This window comes from Mycteria americana, chromosome 3, assembly GCF_035582795.1.
Source record: "Mycteria americana isolate JAX WOST 10 ecotype Jacksonville Zoo and Gardens chromosome 3, USCA_MyAme_1.0, whole genome shotgun sequence".
Classification (NCBI taxonomy): domain Eukaryota; kingdom Metazoa; phylum Chordata; class Aves; order Ciconiiformes; family Ciconiidae; genus Mycteria; species Mycteria americana.
In genome coordinates, this window is record NC_134367.1 from 95,268,913 (window position 1) to 95,284,612 (window position 15,700).

General features: G+C 36.5%; 1 protein-coding gene across 1 annotated transcript in view; it reads right to left on the reverse strand.

The window, feature by feature from the left end:
• Positions 1–15,700, reverse strand: part of BTBD9 (BTB domain containing 9) — a 138,022-nt gene that overhangs the window by 13,787 nt on the left and 108,535 nt on the right. The window contains exon 10 of the mRNA XM_075496200.1: positions 15,471–15,578. Within this exon, the coding sequence (XP_075352315.1) occupies positions 15,471–15,578 (108 nt within the window). The remainder of the gene's footprint in view (positions 1–15,470; positions 15,579–15,700) is intronic.

The following is a 15,700-nucleotide window of genomic DNA, read 5'->3' on the forward strand; positions in this document are numbered from 1 at the left end:
CTTCTATAATAGCCTGAACATAATTTAGATAATTATCTTTTGCTCTCTTATTCTCTGACTCTGCCTGTCTCGCTTAGAGCTCCTCGCAATGAAAATCACTTTCTCTGCTCAAACACATAAACAGACTCTTGGGCCAAGTGCTTTCACCTCTCCAACAGCAACAGCTGTCACTGAAAACTCAGTGGCTTTGTGCATCCCACAATCTCTTCACCATATTCTATTCAGAAGAAGAAAATAATTTGAAACCCCTCCACTTTCATGTTTCTTCCTGTCTTTTTGTTTATTAGTCTATTGCAAGAAAAATGCAAGAAATACTGATGTCCAGGTAAATTATAACAATAGCTTGCTATTGCTTAAGCTACGTGTAGCTCCAAAATAGCAATTCTCACCTCTTAAATTATTTAATGGCTTTTCTCAGCATTTAGAATCCTTGCCTAGTTATTTCTATGAAAAGCTGCTATCTTTCTAAAGATTTAATACATATAATAAGATATAAATAGTGACCCCCGTTATTTCCTTCTCTTCCAGAAAGAACAAATTAAGAAAGAAGTGGAAGCTTATCTTTTATTGAGGTTTTCTAATGAGCCACTGGCAGTACAGAATACTACCGCACTGTGGGATCACCAGAGCAGCACTGATTATAGCTGAAACCAAGCTCAGGCCAAAGATGTAAGACGAAAGAGAAAGCTGTTACATGTAATTAACATTCATCAAACTGTAATAACCATATCACATTCATATCATGGCTTGCTTTAGGCTAAGCATGTACATTTTGTGTGTGCACATTGTGTCTCCTCACTTTCCAATGTGACATACAACCTCCATTTTTTTGTTCCTCACTCCAAGAAGAAAAGAAAAGAAGAGTTGGAAGCAAATGTGGAAATGAACAACACACCCTGAAAAATGTCAATTACCAGCAAGTAACCTCCATTTTGCTAATGCTTGTCCACGTATGCCTCGTTCTATAGTAAGTGACAAAATACTTCTTAGCTTATTTGGATGTGGACTTTTTCAAGTATGACTACATATTTTTTAAATGAAATACAGCATTCGTTATGATGGAATAGTGAGGAGATATTTGTAAAAGCAGATGACAGGAAAAAGAAAGAAGAGTTGTGTTGTCTTTCCATACATCGGTCTGATGACTGTACTGATGTAAACAAGACAGCAAGTAACTAGCATGTGATGCTGCCAAATAAAAAATTGCGTGCACACATAAGCAAGCCAACTGAGACTCGAGAAGTACCGTAGTATGTTCTGCATGATGTGTTACACCCCTTGCTTTATTAATGAATACCATACTAACCTCTACTATGGAGTACCTACAAAATAAACACAGAAATGTGCACTAAAAACGCTATAACAGTTATTGTTATACAGACATTTTTCTTTATAAAATAGCAAAAATGTCCACAGCTACCTTATAAATTGCCTACAAAAGCATGTTTTATGTTTTCCACCATAACAGTACTAAACAGTAAAGTGAAGTAATACTCCCTCTCCTGTTAAAGCTGTAATTTAACATACTAATTCAGAGTCAGACCCATAAAGCACAGAAGTCAAACTGGGTAGCTGGCTCAGCCACCCCCTTTCCATCCAGCCTCCCAAGCCACCGAGGGGGAAGATAAAGCATGAGAAAGAAAATATTGTGAGGAGTCACAGGTCATCTACATTTTGCTTTTTAAATTAAAGTCAAATTAAGTCCAGCTCTACCCCAGTCTATCTCAAGTGAAAACTGAGACCTAAAATTGAGTTTCCATCTATTCTGCTGTCACCATGACAGCACTCTCTCAAAAGGTGGCCCGTCAAATGTGGTACTTTTAAGGAAGCAAGGAAGGTGCAAGCCAGAAGTAACAGCTTTCTCTCCACAGCTCTCAGAGACAGAGGCAAAACTCACCTAATAATGCATCTTGGTTATATTTATGCTATAGTCCATTGATGAGATAACAAATATACTTTACCCAGTCTAATAAGGAAAAAAAAAAAAACAAAAAGGACTTGAAGTACTAATGGCAGAAGTAATAAAAATGGTTAAGAGAAATATAATGAGAGTCTAGAATAAACGTGAGAAAAATAAATAATAAAAATCACCTGTTGCAGTATTTGTTACATAACGGTTTTAAATATTAACAAGTAAGAATAGGTATTCCCATCTTTTGGGAAAACTCCCCTCAAAAGTTTCTATTCTAAATATATTTCCCATAAGAAACACATAATTCTGAAAACATCTGAACAAAATTCTTCGTTATTTCTGCCCTATGATTGGTCCCTCCCACCAAACACTTCACTAACGTGCTAGAAACATTTTATTGCATATGATTTATTGTAGAAACCAAACGTGGGCTTGATAAAGCAGACCTATTATACTAAAAAGTCTAACATAAAGTAGATTTAATGAAGTCTATACCAACTTTCTGACATCTTCATAAAGCTTCTAATGTAAAGACGCCTTATAGTAACCCCTGCTTTCACAGCTTCTGTGCTGACATTTTTGCTGTTTTAGAAAAAAATACCACATAAAGGAAATGTTAAAATATAGTCAAATTGAGCAATGGTAAAACTGAATGTAGTAGTTATTTTTCTAACTAAATGTAGTAACCAATTTTCAAATATATCCACATGCCAATGTAGGCAACCAGTGACATTTTTGTACTGCATAAGCTGTATACTCATATAATTACCCTGCTCACACATTTTTTCAATTTCAACAGGTTGTTCTTCTGTACTTCCAGAAATATAGTTTATATTTAAAAGTCTTCCACAAAATGAAATTATTAGCAATTTGCTGGGAACTGTCTGGCAGAATACCATGGGCCAAATTTCTATGCCGTAACAAGAACTGTGCATGTAGTATCTACACATACATCCTTGGGGGTTGGCAGTGGTGGTGGACAAAGGCTGTGAACTTGAGCAACTTGACCTACGAGTTCATCTTACCTACTTTTGTGTAGACCAGAGCACACATGCAGAAGACAAGCTTGCACAATCCTAGAGGTTGAATTGGTTTTGTTGTGCTTACTCATTACCACTAGTTATTGCTCCTGATGTTCATGTAGATAGCAAAGATATGAAAAGCCATCCAATGCAGCAACATACACAGTAATAAAACTATTGGGATGCTTTTAACTTTGAAGACTTCTCCCCCCATAATCCTACACAGATTCTATGCTATTTTTATTAAATAACTTTTCATGCCAATGGAATAGTTGATTAACAGCCAATATATAAACAATATTTTTAGAGATATGAGACAGAATCATGCTCCCTATTAATCGGTTTCTTTGTACTGTGTAGACTAACATTGTATTTATCGCACTTTTCTCTTACGTTCTCTTGGGTGTGATTTCACGGCCCACTCGTAAAAACTTCACATTTACAGCAACTGCCCTTCTATTACTGTCGATAACATCTAATTGACATGTCAAACCCCCAAGGAATGCAGTAAATTGAACCACAGCCTCTAAGAAGAATAAAACAGTGAAAAAAGTAAATCAGCATGTGCTTCCTCATAACAGCAATACAAGCATACTGAGGTTTGCTAATGGAAGGGAGAAAACCTGTAACCCTTTCTACTACCACACTGAATTACCTATTAACCTCAAGGTCAGAAAACAAAGCCTTGCGACCTCAGACTGAAACTTGCCTAGAAAAAAACCTGAGCCCACGTCCATGACTGCAGTAATTTTAGACATGAGACTAAAGTGAACTAAGACAGACAAAAACAACAAATACAACTTTTGCTTCTGTTACCACGTTATAGAACAGAAAAAAAATGTAGCTCCCCTCCCAATAGTTTTTGATAAACTAAATTTTAGTACTTAAATTTGTAACTCTGTACCTGAAAAATTTATAGACAAAAAGCTGGGTAAAGTTCACAAATAACTTGACTCATGATGAAAGAACACAAAATAAAGTCAGGCAAAACTTATTTAAGTAGCAACCAAGGTAACAGGAAAAAGGCAGAATGACTTTATAAATATGTAGTTGAAGTGTATGAAATCCATTAAGAAAGAAACATTGGTTTACAGGGATACAAGAAAAATAATGGAATGAAATTAGGTAATATGATGTTCAGTACTGGTATTGAGAAAAAAAATTCTTACCATGGGAACTCAGTGTGACAGAAAAGCAAAGAGCAAAATGGAAGCACCATCCCCTTAAGTACATGAAACAAACTGACAGAGCATTATTCTAAAAAAATACACCACATAGTGCAGAAATCCCCAAAGGATTAACCTAAAGATATAATAATTCTTCCATTTTGTGATTCATAGATATAATCTGTCCCAGTAAAAACATTACTGTGAATAAATCAATGGCTTAATACTGCATATATCTCAACACAGGACATCTGTAACGCTAAAGACCATACCTGTTTTGGCCAGCACAAGCAAATGTGTACTTTTCAGAGTTTTAATGAAATTAGATTCTGAATATCAACAATCTAATTAGGGCAGATCTCTAGATTTGATGCATTAACATCTGACTGGCCTCCTGACCATACAAGGAGATGTCAACAGTTCCTATATTTAATGGCTTTGCCTGTAAGAAAGGGCTACAGACAAAATAGTAACTTACCATCTAGTTCATGAACCTTTGGGCATCTCCTGTTCATGAGGTTATTAGATGATCTTATGCAACAATGAATTTCAAAGTAAACAAACATAACCACAAAACAACAGTTCGAGTATTAGGCATTCCTTTCTTATCTCAGGCAGATAAATGGGCCAGTTTCACACGAAGCATCTAGAATTTGGATAACCTTTTTGTAGTAGTATTTATTTATAAAGGCACTGAGAGCGTGCATGTGTGTGAGTGCCTGCATGCATGTGGGTATGTGCATGCATGCACAGACATTTTCAAAAGAGAATATTATGGCTCTGTGAAGGCAGTCCAATATACTGCCATAGGATCCTTCCATAATATAAAAGCAGTAATCTGCGTTGTTAAGTCCTTACCCATAAACTGCAAATTTGTTCCCATGCTGACTGAAAAGAAAAAAAAACAACTTTGCTTAACAGGAGACAAGAGAGGAGAAGTATTCTCTTTCTAGTAAGAAAATTAGGATTTCTGTTACATTGAGCAGAGTTGGCAATAGTTGGTGAAGACCTCTTAAGCCGATCGGCTTTTCCAGAATTGCTTAATGTTGTAGGTCAAACTGGGACCCAAATGTTTATGGGGGTGAATTTTAAGTATTCTTAGCCTGTATGAACAATCAATCACAGAAGGAAGATGACAGAATTTACAAATATCTGAGAGGGGCAACATACACTGAGGTAAAGCTGAACAAGAGAATAAAGTTAAAACAGGAATAAACCTACTAAGAGCAAGTTTTCTTACACTATCGAAGAGCTTCTTCATGGCAAATTACAGAAGGTCAAACAGGTCGTATATTTAAGTAAGGCTGACCACTGAAAACAATGGTGTTTGCTGTAAGACAGAGCAACAGCCAAGATTCTGACTACAAATTATTTTAGAAGAGAAAATTAATGTTTACCCATAAAGCAAAATTTGATTCTGGCAAGGCATTATCTATAAGGTTTAAAAGACACAGTGATCATTTCCCATCATCCTCACATTTAGCCTGCATCTCCAAAGTACGGTTATGTACTGATAAAATATGCAATGTGTAACTCGACATCTTACTGATCTTCTTCAGTATTAATAAGTGACCATAGTACAATCAAGCAAAATATAGCAATGCAGTCATGCTACAACTCTCAAGGAATACATGCATTTCTTGTACCTCTACACTACAAGGAACACTTACAGACCCAGTATGTTGCTGCAGAAATGGGCCGCCCAGGTATCCATCTCAGTGTCTCAAAATCTTATATTCTTCAATCTCAGCAAGCATTTCCTTAGAATTAATTATCTTCTTTTCAGAATTTTTGTCAGCACCCTTAAGCTTTTCAAAAGGCATAAAAGTTTCACCTTTCACTAAAAACCACAATGTTTATATAATCTGATTTCCTTTTTAGCTTGGCATAGATGACAGATTAAGTCAAGAAGAAAGGGTACAAAGAGGAAAGGACAAAGTTTTATGATTAATCTCATGAATAAGAATATGTAGATCAGGTCTCGGAGCTTCAGTAACCAGGAGTGTCCCCCACCTATGATACACACACCACATTTATCAACTTAATATTGGTTCTGCAAAACCCAATTCATTAACACTGGTGAAGTATTTTTAGCCATTTTGGTGGCACGTGTTGAAAACAGGCATGGTACCGTGTTCAAGTAAATGCAGAAGACAATCAAGTGAAGTTGAGAATAAAGATGTTTTAAAATGGAACATAGGGAATATGTTCTCAGAACCAAGAAGTCTGAGTGCTTCTATAATCTGGTCCCTGGGCTCAGGGAAACACAACTCTGTCTTGAATTTCAGTGTTTGTATAAATCTATCCTAACAACAAGCAGTTAAGACAATATTAGAATAAGTAATATTATCTCGGATTCTGGCATGTTCTTCCCTCCCACCTCCCAACAAATATTCTGCCCGCTAAGCAATGCTGTATCTCTGGCATATTAATTTAAAAAAAAAAAAAAAAAAGAACTGAGAAAGTCAACGGATATTGAAGTGCATCTGAATCTACCCAATGCATATGTGAAATATGCCACAAAAAGCCTATGAAATGGCTGATGTCTCAGAATGACAGATTTACCATAAAACATCAAAGTGCATGTGAAGTAACTGGTGAAATAGTTTAAAGTAAATTCATATTGTCTTTAAGAAAAAGAAGTAAAACTAGAACAAAATGTCCTATTGAAAAGCTCTAGAAACTGCGTGCTCAAACAAATACGTATGCAAGAAAGTCTTCACTCTATTGCTCAGTGGACAGCGAGTGAGAAAAGTTGCTGTGTCAGAAGGGAAGGCAATGCTGAGCACTATGCATGGAAATAATGCAAAGGACAAGCCTGATTATCCAACCCATGCCTTTACATTGATAACTTCTAAACTAAATGTGGTCAATGAATGCAAATTTGACAAATTAACTGTATGTTGGATTAATATGTTTTTAAAAGTCACAGGCATCAAAACAGGAAGCCAGAAATCTACAGGAAGGCCATGTCTTGGACAGATAAATGACAGTCTCAGATAAATGACAGCAACAACTTGTGATGAAAGCACCATGGCACATCATCGTGGTGATTTACACGACTTACGAGGTAGCACAAAATCAGTGATTCTGGCAGCAGCTGGCCTTGCTCAGATTCAGTTGGGATAAGCAGTGCAAAGATGAATATATAGATGAAAGAATGGCTAGTGCAGAATATGCAAGAATGAGTGCAGCAGACAGAAACCAGATAGACCAAATCCTATCCACTTTCACAATATGGAAAACAAATCCCTTCCTGGTCAAACCAAAGATGCTTTATGAATATCGATCCAGGAAGTAAGACAATCAGAAAAAGAATGAATAAATAAATAAATAAATAAAAGTCTGAATATCAGAAACCTATTTGGGGGTTGATAAAACAATTAAGGCAGCCTCTCTCTCCCTTCAGTACTGTCTTTTCACTCTTCAAAGCCGAATGAAAATACATTTACTGAAAACCCCTCCTGTGTCTACCACTTACAGTAGAAGCAGTGGTTATCCATAAAGAGTGAGAACTTGCTTATACCTAAAATGTAATCTCTTGTAATAAGAATAACTTGAAAGTTTGTTATTTTATCACAGAAGCTTTAGAAAGTCATCTGGCAAGAATCAAAAAGGCAAAGCCATTGGAAATTCTAATTTCTACTGAAATGTCAATGTAATAATAAATAATAATTATTATAAAATAATAATGAATAATAATAATTCATGAAAAGAAAGTAATGTTTGCTTTGATTTTTGTTTTAAATAGAAGACCGCAACAGATATTTTACACATACTTAATTACCACTATTAGTTTGGGGGGGGGGGGGGGGGGGAAGTATTTTTTCTAGATGATATATAGTGAAGTAATAATACATACATCTATTTATATCATTAGCTTGACAATTTTTACTGGCCTCCAAAGAGACATTCAAGTCTTCGATGGCATGGGAGAAAAATCCCAATACCTAAAAGAAACAGGTACTGATACTATGGGTGGTATTTGGTATTGCTTATTTGCTCTGAAGCAGAACTGAGCTAGCATCCAAATTGATGTCAGAGTTACTGTGATGTTTTCTTCACTCTCATGCAACATGCATGAAGAGGAGCTGAGAACATGCCAGCCACACGACAAAACAGAGCAAAGCAAAACTTCAACGCATATGGCTCATGCAGAGCTGCAGTGAAGTAAGTGTATGGCAAAACATTCAAGGGAGACTAAGACACTGCAGTCTGCAAATCCTTGCTACTCTGTTCAAGGCTTGTTCAAAAGATCCGTGCATATTTGTGGCTGAAAAGCAACCACAAGGAACTGAAGGTAGAAGTGGAAAAAAGAAAAGACAAATTGACAATTTGAAAACGTTCTTGTGATCCTGAATCACTGTTAAGAAACATAACTTAAAAGAAGCTAGATCTTTCTTCAATCAGACTAGACTCAGCTAAAATAAAAGGTAGCAAATGAAATGTTAGATGCAGTTTCCACACGTCTGAGAGGCTCCTAATGCTCCGAAATGTAATACAACTCTCAGTGAAATCTTAATTATTCGTGCTTAATAAGGCAGGTCTGTGAAGCCGGAGCCTCTTTCTTCTTTTGCCTTATTAGAATCTTTCAAAATGTGAGCATATAAACACAGGGAAAAATATGTACTTCAATGCGTCTATTGTTCAGCGCTTTTAAGCTCAATAATTACACAAAATGACCCTTTATATCTGTCTGACTTGCTCTAGTAGGCATTACTAGCAGCATAATGAACAGATTAATGAGAACCGTCAGTTTATTTTTGTGAAGTGAGACTTGAAATTGAGCTTAACAATGTAGCAATTTCCCAGACATCTTGCTTGAATATATTTCATCTTTGTATTGTATGAATGTGGCTACACTGGGTTCAGCAACTCTGGAGGAGGCATTTGGATTTCACAGAGTTGCTGTGAAATTTGCTTCATGTAAAATAGGATGAACCGTGGTTGAAATATACTCTGTTTGACAGAAGAGGTACAAGAACAGTTTTGCTGTGAAATTAACTTCATGTAAAATAAGATGAAGTGTGGTCAAAATACCCTGTTTGACATCGCAGGTACAAGAGCAGTTCCTTTTATCCAGTTCCGCCCTGCCACTTGGGAGCTCAGGCGTAGGACAGAATTAAGGATTATACGAAAATTAGGAAAAATGTTATTTTTGTCATTCTAGGTATGACAGGACAGTAGATGCATGCAATACTGATGGGAAGCAACAGAAAAAGTGATGTGAGCATACAGGCAGTCGGAGAGGCAAGAGGGCTGAGAAATGTTCAAGATGTTTTATTATGAGAGAACACAGTCCTATGAAAGTGGTTAAGGAGAATAATGATGGATCAAAATGAATGTGAGGGAATTCTAGAGATGGCATCATAGACTGAAGTGGAGGAACTAGAGGAGGACAGGAGGAAAAAGCTGCTATGTTTGTGGCTAAGTATAAGGAACTACATATACGAGTACATAATGTGCCACATGCAGTTATGAGGAAAGGTATTTATGCACTTCAAATATTATCACTATAGCAAAAAAAAAAAAAAAAAAATCACATCATGATAGAGATTAGCCTGATTTCACAAAAGTATACCAGAAAAAAAAAAAAATCCAAAATTGAGCTTGCCACTAACATTGTGTAAAGCCGAAGTATTTTCTCACTTGAAGTCCTTACACAACATGGAAAACACTCTTCTGTAATCTGAAAAGTGGTTTAGAACTGTTAAGTGCATGACCTAGATCTCTCTAGGTGTTCTTTACCTGTGATTTATTACCAAAGGAAATACAGCAGTGCCTGAAAACTGGAAATGCACATAGGACATCATAAGATAGAAATATGAAACACTGGACAAGAGCAGTAAACCTGAAAGTTGAAAATTATTCTTGAAAAATCAATCAGAAGACAGTTAATAAATTTTGTTAATGAATCTCACATCCACATCCCAAAGGGCTTTTCATGTGAAAGTACAAATTACATTTGTACAAAAACTATAGAAAAAAATTGAGGGGAACTGAGCTGAGAATTTAGGATTTGAAATACCTATTATATAATAAAAAGATAATAAGCAATGGAAATGTGAAATTAAGTTTGGAAGGTTTTAAACATTTATCATAACAGCAGTATACTCTGAATAACAAACAATGAGTCCAGCAGGGAGGAAAAAAAAAAAGCAGTATGTTATAAACCTTCTGAAAGTGAAGTCATGCCCTCCACAAGAAAATCAAAACTGTCCCAAACCAGCCATATAGACAGTTGATACCAACTGCCTTAGAACTGCCCATCAATAAACAATATTCATTGTCTCCCAAATTCTATCAGAGTATTAGACCCTTTTTTTCCTACTGGGGAATTGAACATGGTATATCTGCTGCCAATGGATTAGATCCATTTCACAATAACTACACAAGAGAACTCTGAAGAACGATAGTGAGTTGATAACCATCGTGATAGCCTGTTTCATATTTGTCTTTACAGGGCTTATTTTATCAAAAGTGTCATTAACTCTGAGGTCTGACTCCTACTGGCCTTTGGTATCTTCTGTTTTTCATTTGACTTTCAGACTCTTTGTCAGAAAATTCTTCTAACAAGTGCAGGTCTCTGTTGTTCAACACTAACACGCTCAAACCCACTTATCATAAATGTTTTAAGAAACAGAATGGAACATGACGGTTTTTCATTACTGTCATACTGTGTAGAGAAAAACAGCTTATTGTGGAAAAGAAAAAAAAATAGGCTCCCTAGAGCATTTGAAAATTGACAATTACACAACCAGTATGCATTAATTGGCTCTCACTTAGGGAAGGTAAGCAAGCTTCCCCTGCGAAGGTAACAGACATCCAGTTTGTGTTTTCAGCCTTTTAATAATGGGAGAAGAGGAGGTTAGGAGTAGCCTGTCAGTTCCTGGCTTTGAGCACTGAATTATTAATTTACACAAAACACTACATAAAAAATACTATTAAAACAACCCAAAGCAGCATACTGATAGTTTGAAGGGGAAGTTCATGCTTCAGTAGACTGCCAAAACCAACATATGCTATTTAAACATAATTTAATTTTCTTTCTCACCATTTCGCTTGCCACTTACTGATCAAAGGTGTCTGTTGAGGTCTGTGTTTGCTACCTTTATGGTTCATCCTATCCCTTGTGCCAGAGATTCAGCAAAATGATTTGGAGACCTCACAGGACACTTGCGAGACAGCACGCTAATGACTTTCACAAAGGATTGTAACTTCACTGAAAGACCGGGTAGACAGAAAGGCAGGTGGCAAACAGCAAAGGAGACAACTCTTATCCACCTGTCTTTGAAGACAGGAAAGTGAACAGAGAATATTACTAGCAAAGTAGATATTCTCATTGCAAGTATTCTCTCTCTTCAAATGTGGGCCCCTGTGAAATTCTCCTGAGTTTTAACTCTGTCCACTTTCATTTGCTACTGCAGCATATCCTACACAGAAAAGCAAGCCAGTATTTTTCTGGAGTCTACTGCAGTATATTAAACACAGAACTAATGCCAGAAAGGGTAAACCTGGGATTTCAAGACCTTATCGACCACCTAGACTGCACTCACATCTCCAAAATTTGTCAGAGAAACAGACATAATTTGCAGTATATTTTTTGGAAAGAATTTGTATTTCAGCCTCCCACAAATACATGTACAATGATTCTTAGCTGACTCTTGCTCTGAGAGGTAGTTGTAGTCAAACAGGCAATCATAGTCCCAGGCAAGAACATACCTACTTGTCATTTTCTTTAAACAAAGACACATAAGCCTAAGCGATGACAACTTTTATACCAATGTAGGATTAGTCCTTTTTGGGCTGGAATGTCCAAGTACTCATCAAAAAAATTAGGATTTGGCTGAGACAAAAAAAATAGTTGCAAACTTTGACCACATTAGCAAAAGATTTGTTTCGTTTCTTCCAGGTGAGAGAGGGGTGCAGCATTCATAAACATACAAAGAACAAAGAGATGAGGGTACTGTTGCTTCCACCCTGTTATGCTGTAATCTGGTTAAGGCAAATTGCTGAACACAGGAATCTTTAACTGTCTGCCTAAACCTGATGATGAGTCAAACCCAGGCACAGTGCATGAGTTCGATTCTTGCTTTTCCTTGGGGAGTGCCTGAATCACTTGACTAAAAGGCACTTAGAGGCAGATTTCTCTCTGTTGGAGCTGTGCTGTTTGCATAAAATACCAAAGAAAATACCAAAGTATTCATGGTAAGGGGAAGGACGGGGGGGGGGGGGATCTCTTCCATCCAGCAGGAGTATCTTTACCATTACACTATGATGGTAAAGCAGGTAAGCTGCACCACCTTCGCCTTACTACAGCATCTGTTATTTTTGGTTAAAATCCAACTCATCTCCTCTATGTAGTTTTAACAACAAAACCAAAGTTAAACTAACTTGGTTTTTTTTCTCAGGGCAAAAAAATCCACAAGTTTTCAATGTGGTTCACAATGCCTTTTTTTTTTTTTTTAAATTTTTTAAATTTACAGAAATTAAACCAAAAAGTCAGTTTTTCACATTCCTACCAGTGGCTGGTTCAATTTTCTCTCATTCATTAAGATGTCTCCTTCACCATATTGAAATCTTGCCCAACAAGTTTTAAGTGTGGGCCTTCATTCAGAGCATGACTCACTGAATGATGGTATCTCTTCCATTCTACATTCAATTATTTTTGAGCACTAAGAATATGGCTTTTTTATGGTCACAGTACCACATTTCAGTATTTCTCAGTAAAATGAAAGTGGTCCAGCTCTGACTGTACGCAGTGATGATACTCTCTACTTTACAGAACAGTCCTAACATTTATAGCATTTGGCATTTATATAGTATTTTATATATTTCTTTATATGTTTAATATATATAAAAACAGATGAATATATAATTTAAATATATAAATATACATATAATATTATATATATTTATATTTTCTAAATTATACATATGCTTATTTATATAGTATTTGGAGTTATCAACCTGCCATTACAATCAAAGTAATTTTTGAGCTGAAGTCACTTCAGCATTTCTGCAAATCCTACTTGAAAAGAAAATCAAACATATTGAAAGGGTTTTCTTTTCTGTGATAGGGTGACTGTAAAAAAAAGTCCAATTAGCTGATCATAAAGGGCAAGAGATTTAAATTTAATATGAAAAAATGCTGTCAAATGCAAAGAAATCACCTGAAAATTGAGGGGGGTACACAGGGGGCCACAAACCTTTCAACTTATCTCAGTTATGGATGAATAGTATCTAAATGTAACTGCAGAGGATAGAAAACTTTCAAAGAGAAGTAAGATTTTCCAAGTTGATGCCTTTTCTTTACAATTTTCTACTCCTTGTTAAATTGAATTGTTCTGGAGTCCACTGAGCTTTTGTAATTGTAAGTTTTAGGACCAGGTCTTTGTATTTGTTTAGAACCGATAGCTCTACAGACAGTGCTAGGACACTGTAAGTCTGTAGACTTAAAATTAAAGACTGGCATTTTGCTAGCTGGATGCATGTCTGTCAGAGCAAAAAGTTAGGCAAAATACAACCTAATCCACATGAAAATAGTTCCTGCAGCCACGGCTTTGAGAACTTCCAGAGCACCTATTTTTTGAGTCAAGATCTTGAAGTATACCATGACGAGGCAGCTATCTTTATTTCAGGGAGGCACCTATACTTGTCCAAGGTTAAGGCTTTAAAAAAAAAAAAAAATAATGTGTGGTTTGAACCTGGTGAGTAGATACTTGAACTGGGCAGTCAACCAGCAATTCCACCTGCACTGTGCATACTTAAGTGCTCCTTTTGACTGTTATAGACTATTAGTATCAAAATGTACAAGGAAAATGTGCAAAATGATTCTGATTCTGACTCTCCCTCTCTCTCTTTTCTGGTTTCAGCCTTTTAGTGCTTCCACTGCTGGAGACAGACAAAAAGATGAATTTTACCTATTATGCTGAGATGCCTTTGAGAACGATTAAATCTCCTTTACTCTTTTTCCAGACCTGCAGGCAGAACCCAGGTTTTCTGCTCATCGATACCCTGCCCTTTACAGACAGTGAAGGGACATGTCAAATTCTTCTTCAGAAACATGTCTAGACCACATTGTAATGCATGTTTAAATTGCACTATTTGTTAAGAGATGAAATAAAAACTTTAGAAAATGTGTATCAGCGGTGTTGCTAGAAAGGACTGAATAACTCTCTTGCCCAATGTGACAAACTGAGATACATCTCTGAATTTGTAAAATCCATTTTGTTTTGGCTGGCACAAATACAGGATGGGTGGGGGCTGTTCCCATATGAGCTAATGACTTCAATTTTGTCCTGGGAAAGAAAACATATCTTACGGAAAACTGATTCGAGGAAAAGGAGAGAAATAAGACTTTTATAAATCTGAGCTTCCCTGGGGATCAGCCAGGAGATTATATCCTATCAACATTCACTGAATGCTGAGCATACCTGGCTTCAGGATATGTAACATATAAATTTGCAGCCTATCTTTTCAGTCCCATGACAAGTATCTGGGTCATTCTTTACTTGGAATTAGAATTATCAAATGGTTTAAGAAGTCTATCAACACTGAATTACTCTTCCATACCAGAAGAATGGGTTTTATTAGCAGACCAAATAATTACAGAAAAGCCAATGGAGAGTATACATGTGGAGAGTATTCATGCCCGATTTCTCTTGACTTTAGTATACAAATGAAAATGAAACAGTTTTTCTCTCTTCTTTATCTCTTTTTAAGAAGCATGTTTTTTTAGGAAAGGGTCCTGTTCAAAAGCCGTGTGGTCAGTCCATATAGGTCAGGTGCTCTGCTTTTGAACAGAGACAAGGTCAAGTAACTGGTTGATCTGTTATGTTTTGGTCCCTACCCTCACCCTCCCCATCCCCTTCAAATATCATCCAATACATTTATGTGCTTTGATAAGGGAGAAATGCATTTGATAAAGGATTTTCTTAACAAAGCATGCTCTCTTTTCCTCTCCTACCACGTTTCTCAAGGAAGAGTGCTTTGACACCAGGGTCACCATAAACACATGGACTCCAGAGAAACATGGTTTAACTTCCAGTGAACACAAAACTAAGGGTATGGTAGGCAGACTGTTCCTGAGAATTAACAATCAAACTGATTATTTGAAGATCCAGTACTGATGTGGATCTTCAAAACTTGATTCTGGTTTGAAAGTCTGGATAGTCACTCACACTATAAGCTGTTACCCCCTCAAGTTGTACTTACAAGGGTCTAGATGTAGAAATCTCTGGGTTATGTAATGATCATTCTTTCCACAGTCAAAAAGTCACCTATGCTAAGTACTGAACAAAAGGATAAAAAACCCAGCAGTTTTCCAGTTCTGACTTTGTGCAAATTAGTGGAAAAAATTAAACTCACTTGCAGGAAATTTTAGTGCGATCGGCCACCATAGTCCACTGCTGCTGATTCGTTGAAACCTCAATGTAGTAGCTGTAGCTCCGATCATCACAGTCCCAAAGCAGCAACCTAAGTATGAAGAAGTTGTTGAGTGGTAAGTAAAACAAACATTAAACCGAGCTGCTTAAGCTTTCCAGTCCTTTATTTCCTCCTCTTAATCCTTTATAAATTTAGCTTTTTCTTTTGGAATG